Source organism: Erinaceus europaeus, chromosome 2 (assembly GCF_950295315.1).
Source record: "Erinaceus europaeus chromosome 2, mEriEur2.1, whole genome shotgun sequence".
Classification (NCBI taxonomy): Eukaryota; Metazoa; Chordata; class Mammalia; order Eulipotyphla; family Erinaceidae; genus Erinaceus; species Erinaceus europaeus.
The window spans coordinates 38036107-38052936 of NC_080163.1; the positions used below are offsets into that span (position 1 = coordinate 38036107).

A 16830-nucleotide genomic window follows, 5' to 3' on the forward strand; every position below is an offset into this window, starting at 1 on the left:
CTGACGGGATTCAAGACCTGCACCTGCAGGATTTTTCTGTTTCTCTTTCTCTTGCCAAGACCTGCGCTTCAAAGATCTGGATGTTAAAGACCAAAAAAACTCTGACATTGCTGTTACCTGTTAGTTGTATGGATGCGACAAGACACAGGGCCTTTCCCAGGGTGTTTACATGTTAGTGAGCATAAGGCTTAACATGAAAATGGCACGCTAATGTTGAATTACGTGCAACAGAAAGAGCTAGATGGAGAGATTTTGAGTCAAGGTGACCACTACCAACTCAGACTCAGTGGACAGCGGGAATGACTACTGGGCCACCTCTGGAAGAAGATAGGAAGGATATGGCGCTGCCCTACCCCTGCCTGAGTATTGAACTGCCTTATTTGTACTTGGCCATCACTGCTCAGTCTGGCCCCAAAAAAAACATTGCTGCCAGGTGCAAGAGATGGGTCAGGACGGAACCCAGACATGCAAAAATCTGAGCCCATGGTGCACCCCCACGGCTGGGGCAGGGTCCTGGCCTCTGGAGATTTCCAAGCTCCCTCTCATCTGTCTGTACATCGAGAGACCACTGGTGGAGCATAGAAGGATTCAGGCCCCATGCTGGACACTAAAACAGTGCTGCCACAAATGGAACCAATGGGGCTCCTGTCTTTGTGTTGCTCACCCACTGGACAGTCACAGCAAAGTGGTGCTCATGAGCTTTCAGTGGGTGCCAGTGCAGGAAGGAGTTGTCAGGGATGGCGGTTCATTCTGGAACAATGACGTGGGCTTCTGAGAACCTCATGTGATCACCACATGTTCTAGCTGCAAGAGAAGCCCACAGTGAAGGCAGGGGCAGAGAGTTACAAGACACACAGCACACTCAGCGCAGATTTGCAAAAAAAAAGTCAAGAACCCATGGGGTCCATATTTCCACATTGAATCTAGGGATTTTTCTAGTTCCTAAACCTGAGGTGTGGGGGTACAGCAACAAGTACCCCTTTTTTCAGGCAAGGCATCTGGAGAGAAGACTGGTTTGCCTCTGCCCAAAGCTGTTGTGGTGTTTCATAAGCATAATGCCAAGAGTGTCTAAACAGAGGCTAAAGAAGGCTGGCCAAACCAGGCAAAGGACAAGATACGGAAACTATCCAGCAACAAGGCTTAAGCTAATACCAAGCAAAAGAGAAGATAAGGAAACTATCCAGCATTCTGATGCCAGATTCCAGAAGTCCATACTTCACATCTCTGTGAAGGGGATCAAGGGACAACTAAACAAGACTTCTGCTGGAGATAGGAGGGCATGGTGAGTGCAGACTGGAGCTCAGAAAGAAGATACACTCAGAAAGGGGAATTCAACAACAAAAGTCATACCAGGGATGGTGTGTTTCCATATTTCAAAGATAACCAAGAGGACCATAGTAAGCAAAAAGAAATGAAAGATGTCCTTCTGTTGTCATAGGACCAGTTGTGAAGGAATGTACACTTACGGCCCACGATTATATCCACTGCTGAAAGTATTACATGATTCTTTGGCATATTTGTAAAAAAAAAAAGACAAGCATCCTATTTGGAGACCTAGACTTGTCTCGTTAGAGAATCTAGAAGAAAGAAGTTGACATATCTGCAGCCAGGGCAGATAAAAAATGTCTTAAGTGAGGCTGATGGAACCACCAGGGTGAGATGTGCAAGGTCAGGGAAGGAGCTGATGTGCAGTGGGTGTGTCAGATGATTGCCTTCAAAGTATCCAGGAACCATTCTCTTGCTTGAGAGGAGGAGTTTAGGGCTACACAGATTCCCAGAGCAGGTACCACACCCCTAAACCTTCTCTCAAGCCCTTATTCCAGAAGTCCTCCAAACTCTGACCAAGAAATGACAGAAGTGTCACAGCAGCTGGGCCTTCTCTTCCATATGGTCCTTCCCTACTCTGATGCTTTCTATGTGGTCATGCACTAGAAGGATTCGAGGTGATGGGGAAGACAGCATAATAGCTATGCCAAGAGACTCTCGTGCCTGAGGTTCCATGGTCCCAGGTTCAACCCCTTCTACAGCCACTAGAACTGAGCAGCGCTCTGGTTTAAAGAAAGAAAAAAGAGGAAAAGTAGGTAGAAGGAAGAAAAAGAGATACAATCTCAGTCTCACAGATGCGTCTATTTTTTTTTGGGGGGGAAGAATACAAGGATCCAGTGTGCACCCTAGACTCCACTCTACTGCCTGACCTTGGAAGCAGACCAGGAGATCAAGGCAGGAAGCTTACACAATAAGACTGAACCCCAAGCCTCCTGACTCCACAGATGGTATTCTTCCCATCTTCTTGTCCAGGCATTTGGCCTAGTATTCAAGAGCCTACCCTGTCCACATGCTTCCAGGCAGCCTTCCCACCCACCAGTGCTCTCTGCCCAAATCCTTAGACCTTGCAGTTCAGGTTACCATCTTTTATTGGAAAGTGGGTCCCCATCCTTCTTGTCCTGTGCACTCTCCAGGCCCTCACAGGTGCAGAGGAAAATTTCACCATACTCAACAACAATTGACTCCTGACTCACTGGTACCTAGTTGTCCTGAGTGCACAACCAGATCTAATCCTGAAACTCTGAAGCAGGACGAGGTGATCTAGATCAAGAGGTGCTGGTTGATGGAGAGTTGCCAGACTGGCATGCATGATCTTGGTTCTGAATGCGGCTGCTCGGGTACTCACCTCCCTCATGCTCTGTCTTTCCCTGATGCAGAGCGATCTGGGAGGAGAGCAAAGGGCAAGAAGAGTGACTCGAAAAGGAAAGGCCACGAGTGCCCAAAGGGCAGCCCTGAGAAGAAAGAGAAAGTGAAGGCGGGTCCCGACTCAGTCCTGGGGCAGCTGGGTGAGTGAGTGAATGGCCAGGCTGGCCTGTTGGGCATAACCAGGTGCACGGCATCTCTCACATCTCTCCCCCTACATAATGCCAGTAGCAGCTACCTGCACCCCCACTTGGCAAAGTAGGAGGTCCAACAGAGATAACCAGGTCCTTCCTTGCCCAGACACTCAAACCTTCCTGCCATAAAGGACAAGAGGGTCCCAGAACCCCATCTAGCATCCCAAGGAGCCAGGGTCTCTTTGCCCAGGGTCTACATGCTGGATTTTTCCTAGAGTCCCTCAGGAGACAGACATGTGGGCCTTTGGAGGAACCCAACCTTACACTGGGAGGTGAGGGCCTGCCCAAATTTTCCATCTCCAACCCACCTCTCAGGTGGACTCTCCCATTGTTTCCAGTGAGCGTTCCTGGAGCCACCCAGAGAAACCAAAGAAGTGTCACCAGCCAGGTGTCTGGTGGTGGCACATCTCATTGAGCTCATACATTACAGTGCACAAGGAACCAGGTTCAAGCTCCTGATCCCCACCTGCAGTGGGGGGTGGGGGGGGGGGACTTCACAAGTGGTGAAGCAGTGCTGCAGGTATCTCTCTCCCTCTCTGCTTCCTCCTCCCCTCTCAATTTCTGGCTGTCTCCAGCCAACAAATAAAGATTTTAAAAAATTAAAAAACAAAAAAGTGTCTCACCCATCTTAACCATCACCCCTTCTTACTGCAACCCCCATACACAGAGCAGGCCCTGGTGAAATCTCCTTCCAGACCTCTAGCACAAAAACTCCAATCATCTCACTTTCCTTTGTCTCAGGAAGGGTACGACTTGGGTGTCTCATGAGAGAGCCAGACCCATCATCAGCTGTCCACTTCTGCAGCTTGACCACTGTGGGCAGAGTCCTACTCAGATGTATCTCACTACCCTACTACTACTACTACTACTACTACTAGCGTTTGCCTCTCACTACCCTGTTCATGCCTGACACTCTTTGGGAAGCTCTGGGCAGCAATGCTTATAACACGCCCCTTAATGACTAGAGCGTGTTTTCCTCCATGCACTGCTCCCTGAAGATGGAGGTGGTAGGCACTCCAGGCTCTGGGTGTGGTCTTGTGTTGTCAAAGGGCAGTCAAGGTTTTGATGTTGTACTATTGCCACTTTGGAATCTAAATAGCCTCTGAACAGGGAGCCTGCATTTTCACTTTGTTTCATGAATTATCAAGATGGTTCTGGGAGCAGCACACCCTCATAGGGAAAAGATACATGCTGTGAGCCCTATGCTTTGTGGCGGCAGGAGGGACAGACGGAAAAACGACAGCTCAGCTGGGTGTCACACAGAAGGAAAGAGGGAGGGAGTTGCTCAGTGACATGCAGGAGAGGTTGGGGTGGGTGGACTTCTTCAAGGAGGTGCAGTGCACACCTGCTACCATCTCACCTGCCTCCTCTCTCCCCCACACTAGGACTATCCACCTCATTCCCCATCGACGGCACCTTCTTCAACAGCTGGCTCGCACAGTCGGTGCAGATCACTGCAGAGAACATGGCCATGAGTGAGTGGTCCCTGAACAACGGACACCGGGAGGACCCTGCTCCAGGGCTGCTATCAGAGGAGCTGCTGCAAGATGAGGAGACATTGCTGAGCTTCATGCGGGACCCCTCACTGCGACCCGGCGACCCTGCCAGGAAGGCCCGAGGCCGTACCCGTTTGCCTGCCAAGAAGAAATCACCCCAGGATGGGCCTGCTGCACGAACAACTCCAGACAAAACCCCCAAGAAGACCTGGGGCCAGGAAGCAGGCAGTGGCAAGGGTGGGCAAGGGCCAGCGGCCAGGAAGCCACCACGGCGAGCACCTTATCTGCCCAGTCCTGTGACCAGGGACTGCCCCATTCCATCAGCTCCCAAGAGCCCCCCACCACTGGCCCCTGAGACTCTGGACGAGGTCACCCCTGTGGATGCCGACTCAGATGTCCAAGTGCCTGGCCCCACACCAAGCCCCAAGCCCTCAGGTCGGCTTCGGCCGCCCCGAGAGAGCAAGGGGACCCGGAGGTGGTCAGGTGCCAGGCCTGATTCCGGGACAGGACCGCCTTCTGCTGTGGCCGAGAGGCCAAAGGTCAGCCTACACTTTGACACTGAGACTGATGGCTACTTCTCTGATGGAGAGATGAGCGACTCAGATGTGGAGGCTGAAGAAAGCGGGGTGCAGAGGGGTCCTCGGGAAGCAGGGGCTGAGGAGGTAGTCCGCATGGGGGTACTGGCCTCCTAAGTCAGTCCTCCCCCTGTCCTGGGTCCTGCCCTGGTCCCCTCCCTTCTCCCCAAGAGGCCTCAGCCCTGTCACAACTGCCATTTCCAATTTTTGCTGAGTGTCCCAGACCTTGAGGCTACCACGCTGTTGTGGTTTTATTTTTAATATATAGAGAGTTTTGAATTCCACACTGTTGTCTTTCCTCTGTGCTGGCCTAGGACATTAGGATTCCTTCCACAGCTCTGGCCACAAGGACCATTCCAGGTCCTGTGCAGCATCCCCGCTCCGGCCCAGTGGCACGGCCGGGCTCCTGGCTAGATGTAGATGAGGTGATGAAGAGCCCGGCACTCCCACCCACTGCCACTGGATGACACAGGCTGTCATTTGGGCATTATTTCATGGCAGTTGGGCCAGCCCACGGCCTGCCCCGTCTTGCCCTGAGTCCCACTGGGGTCCATTTGGGGGGTCCTGCTGCATTCCACTGATCCCCAAGGAAGTTTATAATAAAGTGACACCCAGCCAGAGTCTACTCACTGTCACAAGCACAATGAGCACTGAGAAAGCACTGAGGGGCGCAGAGGGCCCGCTGGTTCCAGGGGAACCACAGCTGATCTCGATAACCCACATCTTGTGAGGCCCGCCTGCCCACCCCACGCCCCTCCACTCCCTCGCTGCTCCTCCCCTGCCAGTGCCCAGCCTGGCGGCTCTGGGAAGGAGTTCCCAGAATCCTTCCTGAGCTGTGCCATTTACTCAGGGGACTCCCCAACAGCCAGCCGCGTGCGCCGGCAGAGGGCTGCCAGGGAGGGCCAGTGCCCAGACGGGCGTGGGGCTCAGACTTGCCCATTGCGGAAAATCGCTCTGGGGCTCCAACTTCCTTCCTTTGGGGCCAGTTTCGGCCAAAGTCTGATCACTCCCTGACAGCTGACCAGACCAGACCATTTGCCTTTTTCGAGTTTCCCAGTCCTGCTAAGAATTGAGCTTCTTCCTTGGTTTCCTTTTGGAAACTCCTCCTTCCAACAAGCAGTGGGATCCCGGGGCCCAGGGTAGGCCAGTGATGGCCTGCTGGAGCTGTGCTAAGTCTTGCTGGATGGTCCTGGTTCCTTCATCCCTCTGAGCCTTAACTCCCTTTCCCAGTCATGCTGTCCCCTAACCCCCATTACCCTACCTTGACTCACCTACCCTTCCCCCAGGTCCCAGGTAGTTCTGAAAAGTTTCAGTGGAGTGGCCCCAGGGTGATAGCTCAGGGAACAAACAAAAAAGGAATTCAGTAAAAAAACAAAACAAAAAAAAAGTCTCTTTCTTTCTTTTATGGATTACTCCTGGGTCACTCCACCACTGGTAAAGCCAGAACTTCTCCAACAAGAACCTTGCAAAAGTCCAGTGAATCAGTCGAATCATTCTATGGATGCCAAAGAATATTTTGACCATAATACAGCACAGCCTGGACCTGACAACTTGTCACTTGGACTTTTTTTAATGGAGTTCTTTAGCAACAAAGTCTAGAAACATGTTCATTGCACACACCCAAGGAGATGAGCCCAAGCTCTCGGAAGAGGATACTGTTCTGCTGCTGAACTGTTGGAACCGGGAACCGCTGTTGGATTTCAGATCCTGGGCTGGGCCCACTGTGAGCTTTCCTAAACTCTGAGACTCACGGGGGTGGACACTGACAGCAAAACCAGCATGGCAAAAATCTTTACCATGTGGTCCTCCCCCCATGCAAAAACATAAAGCGCAAATAAACAGTATGGGGAGTGGTCTGACCCTCCCCATCCCACTGCTGACTCCAAAACTATCAAGGTACGACAGTGGCATCATCAGCACTCAGCTTCTTCATGTAGATTTGAGCAAAACAGAAGACAAAGATAATGACTAGGTTCAGAGGTTCGTGTCCAGTAGGAGCGGACGCTTCAGAAGGCACTTCAAGGATTCTGGGCGTTGGAAAGGCAGAAGCTCCCACATAGAGTTTAGTCCACCTGCCTGCCTGTGTGGCCAGTGCCTGTCAACATCGGTGTCCCAACCCCATTCTCTGTTTACTGCCTTGAACAGACCTCCTTCCTTCCCTTTATTCCAGTCATCTCTGGTCACATTGTACCAGATTGCCTGGTCTGACCTCGTAGTAAGCAAAGAGTTGAGCTTAAATAATAACCAAACTCTGCCAGGAGGTAGGGTGGGGGTGTTGAGAATGGCCCAAGTTCAGTCGACTCAGCACTTGCCATTGGCCCTTTCATCCACCTTGAGGCAGATCTAGGCACCCTGGAGAAAGTGCAGTGGGCCTTGCCAGGGACTGGGTGGGCCACACAGCACTCTGCAGGAGGCCTCTGCTCAACTTAGCCTCTGGCTTCTGACCAGTTTCTCAGTTGGCTCTTACTATGTCCTACACAGAGCCCAAGTGTCTGCTATATTGCCTGGCAAGGGCCCCACTCACTCCCAGGCCAGGCAGCCCGCCACATCTAGTGTGTTCACCAGGCTGTAGGGAGAACAAGAATGCTGGTCCCCACAGCCATCCACTCCTTACTCTTCTCATTTTTTTCACTCCTACTATCCATAATGTAGGTGAATTTGCTCCCTTCCCTCTCCCTGCCCCTGCCCCAATGTTAAGTTAAATAGCAGGGAAAGAGGGAGAAGACCTTTTCCAGGCCAGAGTACTGAGACTGCCTTTTCATTTTGATCCCATCTTCCCACACTCATTGGCCCTCCGCAGGGAGGGAGAAGCTGCTCTGTAACTCATTCTGGTTGTCATTCCCATTCTCCCAGTCCTGGCCGCCTAGCCCTCCCCACCCCCTTCTCCCTATCACAGTGAAAAAGGATAATGTGCAAGGAAAGTATTTTTATGGATCGTAAATGTATTTTAAAGCAAGGAGAAGGTAGAAGGGTTTATTTTGTTAAACAAGCTCTGACTTTGAGGCCGAGTGTGAGCATTTACAATGGAAGGATCTCCACTCATTGGAGAAACCACCCTGCTTTCCAGACATGGGTGTTGGACTGAGTGTGTACTAGGACATGTTTCACATGTCCACATGCACACATGTCTGGGTGTGTTAAATATGGGCACAATATGGGACTTGCAGGGGGCAATTCCTAGAGAATCAAATGCCCAATTGTAGTAGACATTGGCAGCAGCTGGACTTGGCATTTCCTTGCTCACTGCCAGATATAACCAACCTCTGCCCATGCCCGAGCTTTGCAGAATGGTCTGGATACCTGCAACCAGGCCTTTGGGGAAGCCACTTCCCATGCCTCTGGCCCCACTGGCCACATTGGCTAAGGTGCCAGGGCTGGAGTCTGAGACCTTTGGTTGTTCTTTAAGGCACTTCCTGCCACCTTGCCCCTCAGACGCACAACACTCTGTGCTCCACATCAACTCGGGTGGGGGATGATATGAATGTCACAGGAGGAGACACCTTCTGTCTTTGTTTCAAAGAAAGTGATGTGCCATTTGTTAATATACAAGAGAAATATTGAAAATATATTGAAAAGAGCAATTTTAAATTATTTTTGGCTTATGTTGCAATATTTATTTTCTTGTATTAGAAAAGATTCCTTTGTAGAGAAAAAAAATGTATTTTTCATTAACGCAAAGACCTATTTCTCCTTTTTGTACATTGTCCATGTTCGCTACCCTTAATGAGCAATAGAATGTATGGCCACAAGGGTGTGGTCAGTGCCCGCTGTGCCCTGCATGATTCTGTGTTGCCACTGCTGCGTAGCTCCCAGTCCCCTCCTGTCCTGCTCACTCATGGGGGTTTCAAGACCTCGGCCCCTGCCAGGGCCTGTGTCTTAAGGAGCCCTGCACTCCTCATGTGTTGGCAAACGCAGTTAATAAAGCAATGTTTTCTGTGCTGGCTGGTGTAAGGCTCCGTTGCATTGAGTGGAGTAGGGAGGCTGGGGGGGCTGTGTACATACCAAATCATGGGCTGAATGAAAGAGCAAGTGTTCCTGGGTGACCCAAGAGAGCTGCTGCTGCTACCTAAGAAGTCTTATTTCATTTACTTCTCTCTTGCCATCAGAGGAGGTAAGAGATATACCCTAAGTCACCTCTCTAGTGAGAGGTGGAATTTAGCATCTCTCCCATCCTTTGCACCACCTACCTGGAAAGAGAAAGCTTTGGGAGGAATCTGGGGCCTCTGTGCCTTGGTCCCTGGAAAGTGGAGAACATAGCCACCACTGCTGTCATGAAGCATCCCAGTTCACTGGAGACACAAGTAATGAGAAAACAGTTATTCTAGAGATCTGGAGTAATCTGGCACTGAGCAATCAAAAAGGTTGTCTCTGAGGAAGTAACACCATTCAATTAATAAATTTGGGGCTGGATGGTGGTGCACAGGTTGAGTGCACATGTTACAGTGCATTAAGGACCCAGGTTCAAGCCCCTGGTCCCCACCTGCAAGGGGAAAACTTCACAAGTGGTAAAGCAGGGATGCAGGTATCTCTCTGTCTCTCTCCTCTATCTCCTCCCTCTCAACTTCTGTCTGTCTCTATACAATAAATATTAAAAGTTTAAAAATAAATATTCACCATAATGCCTTGTTCTGCCAGTGTTGCTTATTGTAATGTCACCAAAGACCCTGGCCCCTGAACTTCCAGGTCGTGGAGACCTGAAGAATAAGTAGTTCCTTGCTCAAGAGTAACAAGATAGAAGAGAAGGACAAGCATTCCTGGTAGGGGCTCTGCAGATGGATCAAGCTATGCATGTAGGAGTCTTGAACCTCCCCCTGGAAGGCTTAGGTGGAGGTTGGCAACCAAGTCTAGATTCTGGGGCTGCCAACAGCATGATTTACTAGAGAACTGCCCCACTTCCTCTTCTTTGCAATACAAGGTAGATCCCCAAGGACACCTCCAGATTCAAGGTTCTGTAATTTCATCCAATATTATAATTGACAAGACGATATAGATTGATTGATCTGTTTATCCAGAGTTTTTGACTCGCAAACTCCCAAAGGCTTAGACTGTCCTAAGTGGTGAACGCCTTCAAGATGTTCCTTGTTTTTTTAATATGGACAGCTACTGGAATACACCTGAAGTACAGCTTGTTGCCAAGGAAACCAATGAGCAGAGAGGATGGAATTTAGTCCCGCCCAGATCACTTGGGAATCTGGCGATTGGTCAATAATGCAATCACTGAAGTCCGCCCCCTAGAGGGCGGGGCTCCGGCGAGCTTCTAGAATGGGGAAAGAGCTCTGAGTGCTCACGCCATCTTTCTGTACACCGAACTCCCTGAGGACAGTAGCTCCTTTGTTCGAGACCTCGCCATCTATTTCCTTCCATCTGGCTCTTGATTATCTAGTGAGTAAACCGGTTTTCTGAGTTCTGTGAGCCGCCTGAGCAACTCAAACCTGAAGAGGGCGCCATCAGAAGCCCGATTAGCAGGTGGCTGTGGCGGGAGCCCCGGGCCGGTGATTGACAGGTCACACGCCCCTTTGACCAGCACCTGAAGCGGACGGCTGGCAAACGCTAGAAGAAGAAGCGGACGGCTGAGTCAGGAAACTGACTTCCATGCCTGTGGAATCTGTCTCCCAGTCTATAGTGTATGGAGCTGAATTCTCCCAAACCACCCCACCCCCGCGCAGCACCCGCGTGGCTTGTGGATGAGGGTAGCCTCCCCCCCCCCCCGCGCGCGCGTGCGCACACCGTTCACACAGACCCCCACATGCGGGGTGCACACCTGCACAGGGAGGGGGCGCCGGACCCGTGCAGATGAGAGCGCTTCCTCAGCGCCCGACCCCCGGGTCCAGCAGGTCCGCTGTGAGAGGAAAAGACTCGGCATCTTTAATTGTGCTGGGAGGAAATAATGCGGGACTGACGGAAACCCAGAGTGACAGATCACCTTCCTGTAGTTTAGGATCTTCAGCCACTTGCTCCTCCCACGGCCAAGCCCGCTTGAGCTCAGTGGTTAGTGTTTCTGGCACCTACAGATCCGATGTGGGTAGGAGAGGTCAAAGCTTTGGAAGTCTGAAGCAGCAATGTGCAATGCGGGAACCTCGTGGGTAATTCTAGTAGCCCCACTTTTTTTTTTAATGATGAACTTTGTCTGCAGGGTCATCGCTAGGGCTCGGTTCCTGCACCATAAATCCTGCTCCTGGTGGCCATTTTTTTTTTTCCATTTAATGGATAGGACAGAGAGAAAATGAGAGGGAGGGGAAGATAGAGAGGGTGAGAGAAAGATAGACACCTGCAGAATTGCACCTGCAGGTGGGGAACCAGAGGCCCGAACCGGGATCCTTGAGCAGGTCTTTGCACTTCATACTATATGCGCTTAACCCGGTAAACCATAGCCTCTTAATAATTTTGTAAATCACTAAGAAAAATTTAAAAAGAACATATATATTAGTGCTGCTCAACTCTGACTTATGGTGGTACAGGTAGCCCGACTTTTTATTCTTTACTTTTTTTTAATTTTTATTTATAAAAAGGAAACACTGGGGGAGTCGGGCAGTAGCGCAGCGGGTTAAGCGCACATGGCACAAAGCTCAAGCACTGGTGTAAGGATCCCAGTTAGAGCCCCCAGCACCCCACCTGCAGGGGAGTCGCTTCACAGGCAGTGAAGCAAGTCTACAGGTGTTTGTCTTTCTCTTCCCCTCTCTGTCTTCCCCTCCCCTCTCCATTTCTCTTTGTCCTATCTAACAACGATGACATCAATAACAACAGCCATAATAACTACAACAACAATTTTTTTAAAAAGGGGGCAACAAAAGGGAAAATAAATAAATATAAAAAATTGTTTTTTAAAAAGAGAAACACTGACAAAAAACATAGGTTAAGAGGGGTACAACTGGGAGTTGGGGGGTAGCACAGCTGGTTAAGTGCACGTGGCGTGAAGCACAAGGATCAAGGTTCGAGCCCCCGGCTCCCTACCTGCAGGGGAGTCGCTTCACAAGCGGTGAAGCAGGTCTACAAGTGTCTATCTTTCTCTCCCTGTCTCTGTCTTCCCCTCCTCTCTCCACTTCTCTCTGTCCTATTAACAACGATGACATCAATAACAATAATAATAACTACAATACAAAAGGGCCACAAAAGGGAAAATAAATAAATATTTTTTTAAAGGGGGGTACAACTCCACACAATTCCCACCACCAGAACTGCGTATCCCATCCCCTCCCCTGATAGTTTTCCTATTCTTTATATCCCTCGGGGAGTATGGACCCAGAGTCATTATGGGGTGCAGAAGGTGGAAGGTCTGGCTTCTGTAATTGTTTTCCCCCTGAACATTGGCATTGACAGGATGATCTATACTCCCAGCTTCTCTCTTTCCCTCGTGGGGCGGGGCTCTGGGGAAACAAGGCTCCAGGACCAACACATTGGTGGAGTCCTCTGTCCAGGGAAATCTGGTTGGCATCAGAGTAGCATCTGGAACCTGGTGGCTGAAATGAGAGTTAACATACAAAGCCAAACAAATTGTTGACTAATTATGAACCTAAAGGCTGAAATAGTTCAGATGAAGAGGTGGGGAGTCTCGTGGTCCAGGAGGTGGTCCTGAATTCAATCCCTGGCAGCACATCTACCAGAGTGATGCCTGGTTCTTTCTCTCTCTCCTCCTATCTTTCTAATAAATAAAATCTTTAAAAAAAAAAAGTTGGGGGGTGTGTGTCCATTTTGTAGATAGTTAGTAGTCCTATTTTAGTTATATACTACAGAGCCCATGACTATACTAGTTTTTTTGTTTGTTTTGTTTTTGTTTTTCCTGAGCCTGACATCTGATATGCAGGTGGATCCAAGTTATTGTCTGGGAAGATGATGTCATGGCTGGAAAAAGGATCAGAAAGCTGGATCAGGGAAGAGAATAGTTCCCAAATATGGGAAAAGTGTATAAATACTGTTGACTGTAAACCCCAACAATTTGATGTGATCTGGGGCCCATATTCAGCTTAGGAGCCTATGTGACCTCTGCATCCCTATTGATCTGAGCTCACATTCTGTGGTCATGAGTAGGAACACTCCCAGCTGCCCCAATATCAGGATCCATCTTCCTCAGGTGTAGCATAGAGTATGTTGTCCAGCCTCCTTTCAGAGGATGGAACATTCTCTACTGTTGTTGATCCACATTGAGGGCAAGGTCCTATGGGGACCCACAAAGAGGTCTATTGTGTTGTTCCTGATAGAGATGACCAGTAACAAAGGAAAGATTGATTTATTTGAGGTCTAGGCCCACTGTGTCTGTTTGGGAATCTCAGGACTCCCCAAATAGGGCCCCAGCTTGTTGGTATGTTTCTAATTCTGCTTCTAAAAACCCCTTCTGTTTCACTGGTTTAATCCCCCCTGCTAACACTGTATTCTATTTACATAACCACTGTTAACTAAGCACTACCCTGCCTGCAGCGCATTGGTTCAATCCCCACTGGTTCATGATGTCTTTTTGCTCCGCCCCCTCTGGTAGTACACGCTGATTTGCACCAGTCACTTTTCGCTCCACCCTCTCTATGTCACATCCTGTTTCCACCCTACTTGGTAAGTATATATATATAAGGACAGGATTGTGATTATAGTTAGTTTAGATGGCTTAGATTGTGCTGCTTTCTGCATGAATAAAGAGATACTGCGTACAGCTCAGCCATGAGTCCCTGGTCCTCTGTATCCCGCCCGCGAAGCTAGTCCAGCACCAGCTGATGGGGTGGCCTGGTAGTGACTAAAGAGTCATCATTAGGTTCGAGCTCCCAGCTCCGCACCTGCAGGGGAGTCACTTCACAGGCGGTGAAGCAGGTCTGCAGGTGTCTGTCTTTCCTCCTCTCTGTCTTCCCCTCCTCTCTCCATTTCTCTCTGTCCTGTCCAGCAATGACATCAATAACAACAAAATAATAACTACAACAATAAAACAACAATGGCAATAAAAAGAGAATAAATAAATAAATATTAAAAAAGTCATTAAAGTATGTCAGTCTTTTACCCTTATTCAGCTTTTGCAGTCCTTAACTTTGATAAGGTTAGCTTTGGAGTGAGTGAGGGAAGTGAATGAGTGAGTAATAGGAAGTAAGTGAGGAGGGTATCTAAGTCTAAGTAGACACTATTTCATTAGGAACTTTAATGGTGCCTTTTTAGGTCTTTCTACCTGCTTGCCTGCATATATATACTGACTCACTGCAGACTATTTATTGTGCATTTTTGCTTTATAAGACACATATATAAAAATAATGGCAAAGAACATAAATTATGGTGATGTTGTGTATGATACAGCAAATCCTAACAAAGGGATTTTCAGAGTTAATTCAATTGCCAAATAATTTGATTACAGCAATAACTACCTATTGCCTTCTTAAACCCTAAGACAGCAGGAACTTCCTGCTTCTTTATAGAGTCTATATTTCCCCCACTCCTGTAGCCTCTAGGGTTGGGCTCACTTTGCTGCATGCTTCTCTTAATCATACCAAATGATACTGCATCTGCTGATCCTAACCTAATCAATGCAGTGAGTACCACCTCAACATGCTTCACTTCAGACTGTGTCCATGTCCAGAGACGTCAGACATGGAATGTCAACCCTTCAGCTTCATTATTCGGGTGAGACCTTTCCTTTCATAAGTTTCTCTAATTCCATTTTAGGTGGTTCACTTCCCAATAAAGTCCCAAAACCTAGATATAGACCAGGTCCCATGAGATAGGGCATATGTTCACATGTATCCATAAATTAGGGCAAAATATATATCTGAAAGCAAAAGTGCACATTCTTTACTTTTTTAAAAAAATAATATATTTCAGAGTGGGAGAAATACATAATGGTTATGAAAAAGGACTGTCATGCCTAAGAGGCTCTGAAGTCCAGGCTCCAATCCCCTGCATTTTTTTTTTCCTGATTAATAGTGGGTTACAAAGTTGTAAGATTACAGGGTATAGCTAGCTCCACATCACATTTACCACCAGGCTCGCAGTCTTTTTTTTTTTTTTCCTTCAGGGTTATCACACAGGCTCTGAGCCTACACTACAAATCCATGGCTCTTGGTAACCATTGTTTCCATTTTATAGGAAAGAGCAGATAGAAATTGAGACTTGCAGACTTTCTTCACCATTTATGAAACTTTCCCCCTGAAAGTGAGGAATGGGGCTCAAACTGGAATCATTGAACAAGTCCTTTCCTTTCATTTTGTATGCGCTTAACCAGGTGTGCGACCGCCCAGCCCCACTCACAGATCCTTAAACACAATTTGCAGCTAGGCTACTTCTTTTCAAGTTCTAGTAGGTCCCCACCTTTTAAAAGTAAATAAACTGGTGCTCACTTCGGCAGCACATATACTAAAATTGGAACGATACAGAGAAGATTAGCATGGCCCCTGCGCAAGGATGACACGCAAATTCGTGAAGCGTTCCATATTAAAAAAAAAAAAAAAGTAAATAAACTGGGTGGGGTAGATAGCATAATGATTATGCAGAGACTCTCATGCCTGAGGCTCCAGAGATCCAGATTCAATCCTCAGCACCACCATAAGCCAAAGTTAAGCAGTGCTCTGGCAAAATAAATAAGTAAATAAATAAATGTAAATTAACTGAATCTTCATATGTCTAGTGCATTGAGCTCTAAATGGAATCATATCAAAGTGCCATGGATATATAAAGTAATTGGGAGGAGCAGGAGATAACTCACTGGGTAGACTGCATACCTTACCCTATGTGAAGACCCAGATTTGAGCCTATGGCCACCACATAGAAGCGTCTGCACTAGGGGAAGTTTCATAAATGCTAGAGCAGTGCTGTGATGTCTCTCCTTTATCACTTCCTTTTTTCTTTATTCACTTTTTATTATTTATTTACAATATTATAGCAGGGGTATAATTCCACACCATTCCAACCACCAAAGTTCTTTGTGCCGCCCCCCATACACACACAACAGTAACCACTGTAGATCACAGTTATGGATTGAATATATACATATATACATATGCTTTTTTCTTTTTTCAAGTTAATATGTTTCAATTATCTATATTCCACTTATGAGTGAAACCATCCCTGTTCTTCCTTTTTCCTCTTCCTTCTCAGATAAGCAAAATAGTGCCTGACTTCCTCAGATGTTCTCTAGAATATCTTTCCTCTTAGTATTGGCACAAAAACAAAGGTTTCTTGTCACAAAATTTCCAGGTCGGAGTGGAACTGGGCTCAGAGCCCTTTCTTCTTCCCCTAATATTAACCGCCTCTGGAACTTTGGGCCAAAATTCTTTTGGGGGTGGGAGTCCTGGCTTGTGTAATTGCTTCTCTGCTGGATATGGACGTTGGCAGGTCAGTCCATTCCTATCTTTCCCTAGCGAGGTAGGGCTCTGGAGAGGTGAGGTTCTAGGACACATTGGCATTCTCTCTCACCCTCTGAAGAAGAGTCCACTGGAGCTATTGAATTGTGCAGACATAAAGTCCCAGTGAAACCTGGTAGCAAAAATAAGTTTTTCTTCTTCTTCTTTTTTTAATATTTTATTTATGTATTGTGGTCCGGGAGGTGGTGCAGTGGCTAAGGCACTAGACTCTCAAGCATGAGGTCCTGAGTTCGATCCCCGGCAGCACATGTACCAGAGTGATAGCTGGTTCTTTCTCTCCTCCTATCTTTCTCATAAATAAATAAATAAATTATTTTTAAAAATTTATTTATTGTTGTATGCTTTACATTGGGTTGTTCTAGTTCTCCCCCGCCAAGAAAATTGGATCAGTCCTGTTAGTTTCCCGGCCCACTTGGCCCCGCCCCTAGGAACCCCGGGAGAGGGTTCCAGAGTCCAGAGTGTGAGAGTGCTTGGTGCCGCCGTGGGGGAAAGAGGCAGCAGAGTTCTGTTTGGTGATTAGTTTGGTTTAGTTTATGAATCGTTGTTCCTGAAT

General features: G+C 48.1%; 1 protein-coding gene and 1 non-coding gene across 8 annotated transcripts in view; both read left to right on the top strand.

Annotated features, from left to right (window-relative positions):
• The window catches only part of JADE2 (jade family PHD finger 2), a 64632-nt gene extending 55741 nt beyond the window's left edge, over nt 1-8891 (top strand). For all 7 annotated transcript variants that reach the window (XM_060178194.1, XM_016186784.2, XM_060178204.1 and 4 more), the window contains 2 exons: nt 2703-2831; nt 4268-8891. In XM_060178194.1, coding sequence (XP_060034177.1) covers nt 2703-2831; nt 4268-5070 — 932 coding nt within the window. In that variant the 3' untranslated portion in view covers nt 5071-8891. The remainder of the gene's footprint in view (nt 1-2702; nt 2832-4267) is intronic.
• A 6355-nt stretch (nt 8892-15246) lies between these two features.
• LOC132537144 (U6 spliceosomal RNA) lies at nt 15247-15353 on the top strand. The gene has a single exon (XR_009548607.1). It is a non-coding gene; the product is annotated as a U6 spliceosomal RNA (small nuclear RNA).
• The last annotated feature ends 1477 nt before the right edge of the window (nt 15354-16830 follow it).